General features: G+C 41.8%; 1 protein-coding gene across 1 annotated transcript; it reads right to left on the bottom strand.

Moving 5' to 3' along the window:
- Positions 1-7,841: 7,841 nt before the first annotated feature.
- Positions 7,842-8,783, bottom strand: LOC127198000 (olfactory receptor 145-like). Its single transcript, XM_051155806.1, has one exon. The coding sequence runs from the start codon at positions 8,772-8,774 to the stop codon at positions 7,842-7,844; it is 933 nt and encodes a 310-aa protein (XP_051011763.1). The 5' UTR covers positions 8,775-8,783.
- Positions 8,784-9,122: the final 339 nt, after the last annotated feature.

Genomic DNA, 9,122 nt, shown 5'->3' with positions numbered 1-9,122 from the left:
CTTGCAGCTTTTAATATTTTTTCTTTGTTCTGTATGTTTTGTGTTTTGATTATTATGTGACGGGCAGTTTTTCTTTTCTGGTCAGTTCTATTTGCTGTTCTGTAGGCCTCTTGTATGTTTATAGGCATCTCTTTCCTTAGATTGGGGAAATTTTCTTCAATGATTTTGTTGAGAATAGTTTCTGGGCCTTGGAGTCTGATATCTTCTCTTTCTTCAATGCCTATTATCCTCAAATTTCTTCTTTTCATGGTGTCCTTAATTTCTTGGATGTTTTGTGTCAGGAGTTTTCCAGATTTGGTATTTTCTTTAATGGTTGCTTCAAGATCTGTGATTGTATCTTCTAGACCTGAGATTCATTCTTCCATCTCTTAGATTCTGTTAGAAAAGCTCACCTCTGTGTTGCTCACCTTCTTTTCTGAGGTCTCCCGTTCTTGTTTTTCTTCTGTCTGTGTGTTTATCATTGAATCCATTTTCATTTTCAGATCTTGAACTGATTTTTTTATTTCTTTCATCAGATTGTTTGTATATTCCTGAGTTTCTTCCATTGCCTCTTTATAGGTCTTCAGAGCTTGAACCGTTTTATTTTTTTCTTTCATCTGGTTGTTTGCATTTTCCTGAAATTTTTCCAGTTCCACTCTATGTGCTTCTTTTATGTCTCTCACCTGTTTGGCTGTGTCTTCCTGCATTTGATTACGAATTTTATTTGTTTCTTCCATTATTATCCTCATTACTAAGGATTTGAGGTCATTTTTTTGTATTTCCATTGTATTTGAGTTCTCTGGGTTGTTTTCTTTGGGATAGCTGGAAACTGGAGACGCCATGTTGTTTTGGGGTTCTTTGCATATGCTTTTTCGTTGTCCTTTAGACATTTTGCCGTCTTTGTTTTTATTGGGTAGCTTCCAGAGTTGGATGGAGGGTGTCTGACGATAGATTCACTTGTTTTCTCACGATTTCCCTAGGCTGCAAGCTCAAAGCTTCACTGGTGTGGATGGTAGAAAGTTAGCCCTGTTGTTTTGGACTCTCACAGCCAGTGATCCTCAGCTCCCCTGTGCTGTGGGTCCTGCAATCATTCTGGGTCTCTGAATGAGCATTGGGTCAGGCCAAGGTATCCACAGCCTTCTGCGTCCCCTGCCAATTCCAGCCAGGAACACTGGGCCCGAACCACGGGCCGAACTCAGCTAGATACCCAGGACCTGAACCGTCTGCCGAGCTCAGCTAGGGATTCTGGGCCCAAAAATGCACACAGGGTCCAGCCAGAATTTTTGGGCTGGTACTGCGCACCAAGCTCAGCTAGAGGCTTTTGGCCCAAAATGCGTGCTGCGGTCAGTTATTGACTCAGGGCCCGAACTGTCCACCAAGCTCAGCCAGGAATTCTGGATTCAAACTGCACACTGTGTCCAACCAGAGTCTTAGAGCTGGTGGAACTGACCACTCTGCCCAGTGTCACAGCAAGAGAACTGCAGCTGCGCTGAGCTAGGGCCTCTGGGGAGCTGAGCGCTCCGACCAGCCTGCATCACAGCAGGAGAACTGTGGCTGCGCTGAGCTAACGCCACTAGTGGAACTGAGTGCTCCACCCAGCCTGCTTCACAGCAGTAGAACTGCGGCTGCACTGAGCCATTGCCGCTGGTGGAACCAAGCACTCCGCCCAGACTGCATCACCGCAGGGGAGCTGCCGCTGAGCTGAGGTGGTGCCTAGGGTGGAACTGAGCACACTGCCCAACCTGCGCCACAGCAGGGGAGCTGTGGCTGTGCTAAGTTAGTGCCTTGGGCAGAATTGCTTGCTGAGCTGAGACAGAACCTGGGACTCTGGGGCCGAACTGTCCGCTGAGTCCAGTCTGGGTCCCAAGGCACCACGTGAACCAAATCCTGCCCAGAGTCCCCTCTCCTGCAGCAACTCCCACCGGCCACCACACCAATCGCCTCCACTGGAAAGTTCTGAGCTGCAAACCTCATCCACCGCCGCTGCTGACACTGGTGCCGCTGGTGCCTCTGGTGCCGCTGCTGCTGCCTCTGCCACTGCTGCTCCAATCCGAGAAAATCTGCGCTCCTCCCATGTGCAGGGGCATGCAGGTCCTCCTCACCATGGTCCCTCCGAACCATGGAGCACTCCCACTGCTGTGGTGTGGGGACCTCGGTGTTCCCGGCTCAGAAATCTGTGCAATTCCGTGAATTGTTCTTTGGAGCCTCCAAACACGGTCCACACTGCTCACCGCCATCTTGGATCAGCTCACAGTTTCTTTTTTAAATATATTTTATTAATTTATTAATATTACATCTCAATTGTTATCCCATCCCTTGTATCCTCCCATTATTCCCTCCCTCCCATTTCCCCCTTACTCCCCTCCCCTATGATTGTGACTGAGGGGAACCTCCTCCCCCTGTATATGCTCATAGGGTATCAAGTCTCTTCTTGGTAGCCTGCTATCTTTCCTCTGAGGGCCACCAGGCCACCCCATTCAGGGGACATGGTCAAATATGGGGCATCAGAGTTCATGTGAAAGTCAGACCCCCTATCCATTCAATTGTGGAGAATATCCTGTCCATTGGCTAGATCTGGGTAGACGCTCAAAGTTTACTGCATGGATTGTCCTTGGCTGGTGCCATAGTTTGAGCACAACCACTGGGCCCAGATCCGCCCATCATAATGTTCTTCTTGTAGTTTTCTAGGACCCTCTGGATCCTTCTTGTATGACTAAGTTTATCAAAATAGCTAAAGTTTAACAAAGTTAGCAAAGACAAAAGAGACTAGGCATATATTATCAAATCAGTTTTTGTTAGCCTGAATAGACCTTTCATAAAGAGAGACATTTTTGTCGGCCAGACTGCTATTAGCATTGTCTTGCTGTGCCTTGAGATGGGAATATCTCAGCTTCTAAGGCTCAAAGATAGGGCACTAATTTCGTAGCTTCTCATTTCCTTCCCCTCATTCCAAAATTCACTTTAAATCCTTGTTATCCTCGGCCATTCCCCTGTTGATCAACCCTCTGTTTTCCTTTATCTAGAATGATACAAACATCTACAATTTTAGTCTATCGAAAACCCTGGCCATATTCTATCTCACAACATTAAACTTCTGTTAGCCTTTTCTAAATAATATTTCTCTTTTTTTCACCTTTTTATTGATTCTTTGTGACCTTCACATAATGTACCCCAGTCCTACACATATCTCTATCCACTCATATCTGCCCTATGCCTTTATAACTTCTCATGTAGAAGAAATTTTTTAAAAAACAAACAAAAAATAAAACAAAACATAAATAACATGTTATAATAGAAACTGTAGTAGGTCATTGTGTCTCACAGTATATCACTCTGTGCACACATCTGCTCTTGAAAATGTTTATTGCAATGAGTCTGAGTTCTATCACCCCATCAATATTGAATCTTCACTGGGACTCCTCCCACTTATCCTATTGTTGTCCTGTGTCTTAGAGATCCTGCAGCTTTGGATCAACAGTAATAGATCTTTCTCATGCTCCAACAGTTCACAGATGATGTAGACTGGAGGATGGGCCAACTTAGAGTCTTGGATCTGGGCCTGGGTAGTAGCTGAGCTGGTCACCCTGCCCAATCTCCCACATCTGCATTACCAGGACAAAGTATCTGGATCTACTCTGGCTAACTAGCCCACCACTGTCACTGGCAGGAGACATGGTCAACTACCCACCTTGCATGCCCTCAGGGCCAGTTCATTGGCAACCAGGCCTCCAGAGCCAGCTCCACTGTGCTGCCAAGTCTAGGCACAGGGCACACTCTCCCAAGTGTTGCTGCCTACAAGGGACTGGGACAGCACTCCCACTCTCACAATGTCTCATTTGACTTATCCATAGCTTTGTTCCCAGAGCCTATTCCACTGTGTTCCCCAGGCAAGATGAGAGGCCTGCTCTCCCAAGTGCTATAGCCAGCGAGGGCCAACACAAACTCTCCCCCTCCTATGACTTTGAGGCCATATTTCTTGACTGCCTCAGGTGGTGAGGGACAAGGGGGCAGAGGGCATCACCCCAGTCCATAAGTCTTATAACAGATCAGTGGCAGGGCCAGCTAAACCAGACTCTGGCCACTAGGACCACCTTTATTTATTTTTTTAATTATTTTATTTAGGACCAGCTTTATTTTCAATCAAAAGAGCCAATGAGGATGGTAGTCCCTGCTAGTGACTGACAGGTTGACATCAAAGAACTTGGCCAGAGGCATGCCACCATAAGCCAGGAGATAACTTGGGATGATTTCTTCCATGAGACAGCTTCTTTCATTTCCTTTCAACAAGGTTTTCTTCTAGCAATATTTTCTGTCTTCACCCTTTTAAAATGGATACATCTAGTCATCTGTGTCCTACGCAAGTATATATTTTTAACTCAGGTATGTATCAGGCCATAGCCCTCATTTAAGGTGAAAAATAAAATTAGTAAAATTACCAAAAGAATCTCTGCATATATCAAACCAGTGAAGTTTTCAGAACTATTGAATTTTGAAAATATGCATGGACAGACATTTTGGTTTAATCCATAGCACTATACTGAGTTAAAGATAACACCCAGAAGACCTGTTATTTGGCCTTTTTTCTAAAGGGAACAAATAGTTACTGAACATAGTAAACAAACTGTCATGTATATTGCCATGTTTGGGGAATGAAATTATTAAAGATTTTTATTTATATCTTTAATGTTGTTTCCCAAATTTTACTGGTTCCTCTGGCATGACAGTAAAGAACATTGCAAAGGTAAAGGAGAGAATTATCTACATTCCCTCACCTTTAAAGCTCTTCATTTCTAGTTGCATATAAATGCATATAGGTCAGGTTTAGGATCTTACTAAATATTCATTTAAATCTTGTATTCCATAACCCTTATCTTATCATTCTGTCCTCATCTGTTATTTTTAATTTGAGGACAAGAATTATCATTCAAAAACCCATCCTAAGCCAAAATATCTTGGAGATCTATTGTTGCCTTCTTGTTTGGTTTATACAATGTGGTCACCTTAATCAATAAGGCAGTACAGTCACATAGCTGTTATTTAAACATCTATTAAAAACACAAGAGTTGACTCCAAGTTATCTACGTAGTATGTTGTAGTACATAAAGGTTACTTACATATATATTTTCTATGGTCAACTTCTTTGTTATAAATCTAAATTAATTTTTGTTTCAGATTTTAAATCATTTAAGCATAGCCAATAACTGTATAACTTTTGAAGTACAGAAAGTCTTACAAATCTTGAGATAAACTTTATGCTTTGACAAGAGTCTTAGAGAGTTCAATGACACCAAAAAGAATATGTGATGAGTAGCAGTAGCACCCATTTGGAATGGGCTGCCTCTTAGCTATTATAAAGCACACAGTGTTTTCTCCTGTGCTGGCTTCTTCTCTCCTGGTCACGAAGTCCACTGGCCCGATCGACACAGGACACAGTTTGGGAGGAAACTTCTGAACAAGCATTCTTGGGACTGGGTGGGGTTGAGGGAAGCTATGTCAAATCTTTAGAGCCAGCTTTTCAATAAAGTAGGCAGCATAAAACAACATTTTAATATCATCTATACCTCAAAGATATCTAATTCCTTGCAAAACGGACCAGAGGCAGGAATCAGAGACAGCTGAGAAAACAGAAAGCTCAGAGATGAGAGACTCTGCTTGGAACAAGTGCAGTAGTGCACAGCAGACCGAGGTGCAGGGAGCTGAGAGGGCAGGAAGCTCTGGAAGAGAGCATCATCAAGGGTCAAGTTCCCATGTCTTGCTGTAACTGGAAAATATTAATGGGGACAAAGAAATGCATACAAGAGACAGAGACACTAAAAGCACAATCAGTGACCACAGACCACAGATCACCCAGATTTTATGAATCAGAGTTTGACACATTGTTTTTTATTTTCTCAAGAAAAAATATACAACACCACAAGCAATCCACTTAACACTGCAACAAGTTAATGGGCACACCAGAAATCACATGTCAATCACATAGAAGATTAAAAATACTGAAAGATCATGCAGTCAGAAGAGAGCATACAAAAATAAACATTTGGTCACCACCTTCATTAATATACCCAGCAGCCAAATTTTGTGTTAGTTTTTCTGTGGCTTCCCCAAGTACAAGATCTTTTCAGTTTCTCTACACCAGGCCAGGAGCCCTCATGGACCCAAAGAATGAGGGTGAGCAGTATCCAGGCTGAACCTCCGTCTTGAAATTTAACTCTGGGTCCAGTTTTCCTCAGTTCCACAAAGTGTGTGCTACAGATAAGATCCTTAACTACACTTCTAAAGGCTTTTAGATGCCTCTTTTCCACATTCTAGACATAGAGAACATGCCAGTGGTTTCCCGAAGCACTGGGCCTCTCTGATTAACATCTCAGCACCCAGGGCAGCAGTCTGCAGAGCTCATAGGGCAGTCAGAAAAACTGACAGCTCCAGCTGAATGCCCAGATCTCATTAGAACCTCAAAATGTTATGGGCTTTTATTCAGATACTAGTTGGCCAGGGCTATACCTGGGCCTCGGGAATTCCATGACATACCATCATGCCATGTCAGATAGAGGTTTATAAAGGCAGTAAAACATAAGTTACATTTCATTTCTGTGCAGACATACATCCAACAATCAGGAGATTACATTCTGTTTATGTACATGCACATATCTTTGCCTAAGTGCAGTCATGTCTTGTAGGACTCATAGTTGTCTTCAGGAAAAAGAAGCCTTGTTGACAGGAGCAGAATCAGTAGTTCACATTATGACTATTCTTGTGATAAACAAGTTTCCTTAAAATTATATGAGAATGTTTCTTAACATTTCCTTAATTTTACATCTGTCCTTGGGCCATAGGGACTTTCAGGCTAGAGACAATTTTGCTTCCAAGATCTCCTAAACACAATAATTTAAACTTAAAACATAATGCTAGCCATCACATAGTAAACTTAGTCAAATTCTTTGCATTGAAGACATAGCAGGTCCTTATATTCACATACCTGCCCTCATGTCTATGAGCAGAAAACCTACTATAGGTTCCCTTTATCCTGAATGATTTAAGAATTCAGAGAACAGACTCAACTCCCCTTTAGCAAATTTGTTTAAGACTGAGAAAAGACCAGAGTGAAAAGGACATTTCTCCTCCTTACCTCATTATTTTGAGAAACAAAGGAACCTTTAAAATGAAATCTCCTATAAATTTATCACAGAGGTTTACTACCTGAATTAGTGAGACACTGTCTCTAAGACTACTGAAATCAGTATATAAGCTGCAAAACCATATACAACTTAGGATTGTACCCTAGTCACATTGGTGTTTACCATGTAGGTCAGTGGTAGAACACTTGCCTATCATAAAAGAAGGTAAGAATGTGATCCCCAAACACAGTACAAAAATAGTTAAATAAATATGTACATTTAATTGATCTCTTGACCTTTCCTTTTCTGAGTATAATATCATCCAGTATTTTGTACGTATGCTCTCATGATTTCTAGGGCTAGAGGGAACTGTAATGTTAGATGACTTCATAAATGAGTACATTCAGTTTTTAGTGCTGAAAATAAATACCTATAGTTGGAGACATAACAGATAAACTATTCTCTCTACACTAAAAGCATGTTGTTAATCATCCTTCATGGTCCTTAGTTCTGAATTTTTCTTGATAATTAAATTAATTTGGATGGTAAATAATTTGATTCTACACAATCTTTACCGAAGTGCTTTTTATATTATTATAGTTCCTGTCATTTTTGGTTTACAAAAAATGTGGGTCAAATGAAGAACATCATGAATATAAGCAAATGCTACTTCTCTAAGCAGTTCTCTTGGTAGTTGTGGACCTAATATATCCCAATATGTACTTATACAACAAAAATAGATTCTACTTAGCTAAACATCCTTTTCTTCAAAGTTTTTCTCAGTGCAGCATGGACATCTTTGTTCCTTATACTGTAGATAAAAGGATTCAACATTGGGCCCATAATGGTATAAAAAATGGTTGATACTTTGTCATCATCCCCAGATGTACTAGGTGGCTTGAGATACATGAAGGCTGCAGCTCCAAAGAAAAAAGAAACAGCTATGACATGAGAGCCACAGGTACTGAAGGCCTTTGACCTACCTCCTGCAGAACGGATGCTGAGGATGTTGGAAAGGATCAAGGTGTAAGAAATAAAGATAGTCAGGGAGGGCACTGTTACATTGACACCCACAACAATAAAAAGCATCAGCTCATTGATGGAGGTGCTTGTGCAGGAGAGCTTCAGGAGTGGAGGTATGTCACACATGTAGTGATTGATGATGTTGACATCACAAAAGGTGAGTCTCAACATGCAAACAATGTGGGCCATGCCACCCACAAACCCCATCACATACACACCCACTGTCATCAAGAGACAGACTTGAGGAGACATGGTGACCTGGTAAAGCAGGGGCTTACAGATGGCAGCATATCTGTCATAGGCCATGGCTGTCAAAATGTAGCATTCACCAATAACAAAGAAGCAGAAGAAAAAGAGCTGAGTCATGCACTCAGCATGAGAGATGATGTTCTGCTTCACAAAACTCACCAGCATTTTGGGAGTTATGACAGAGGAGTAGCAGAGGTCTGTGAAGGAAAGGTTGAAGAGAAAGTAGTACATGGGGGTGTGCAGGTGAGGGTTCAAAACAATCAGAACAATCAAGCCCAGGTTCCCCACCATGGAGACCACATAGATTCCCAAGAAGAGGAAGAAGAGAGGCAGCTGGAGCTCTGGCTGCTGTGTCAAGCCCAGCAGGATGAACTCCTTCACTGTGCTGGAGTCATTGCCTATGGCCATTCTTCCTCTGGTCACCTCTGTAAGAACAGCAAAAGTTGTAAAATTAAACAGAAATCCCAGATCTCGTCAACCTACTACATTTAAATGAGATTAACAATCAGAGTAGAATGATAAATTCAAGCACACAATTATCTGGGCCTCTGTTTTCCACTTTTCATTAAAGTTAAAGTATAGAATAACTATAAATATATGGAAGGCATCTCTGTTGGCATAATATTCATCAATCTACTGACCATTATTTTCTTTTTAATATCTCAGGTCTACTTCTAAATTGATGATACAGCTTCTACTTTAGGCTTAGTGGTAATCTCAAAAGATAACAGGCAGAGACATCAAAGGCTCATTGGG

Source organism: Acomys russatus, chromosome 14 (genome assembly GCF_903995435.1).
Source record: "Acomys russatus chromosome 14, mAcoRus1.1, whole genome shotgun sequence".
NCBI lineage: Eukaryota > Metazoa > Chordata > Mammalia > Rodentia > Muridae > Acomys > Acomys russatus.
The sequence above is the reverse complement of the archived record's forward strand: the minus strand, read 5'-3'. Positions and strand labels throughout refer to the sequence as shown.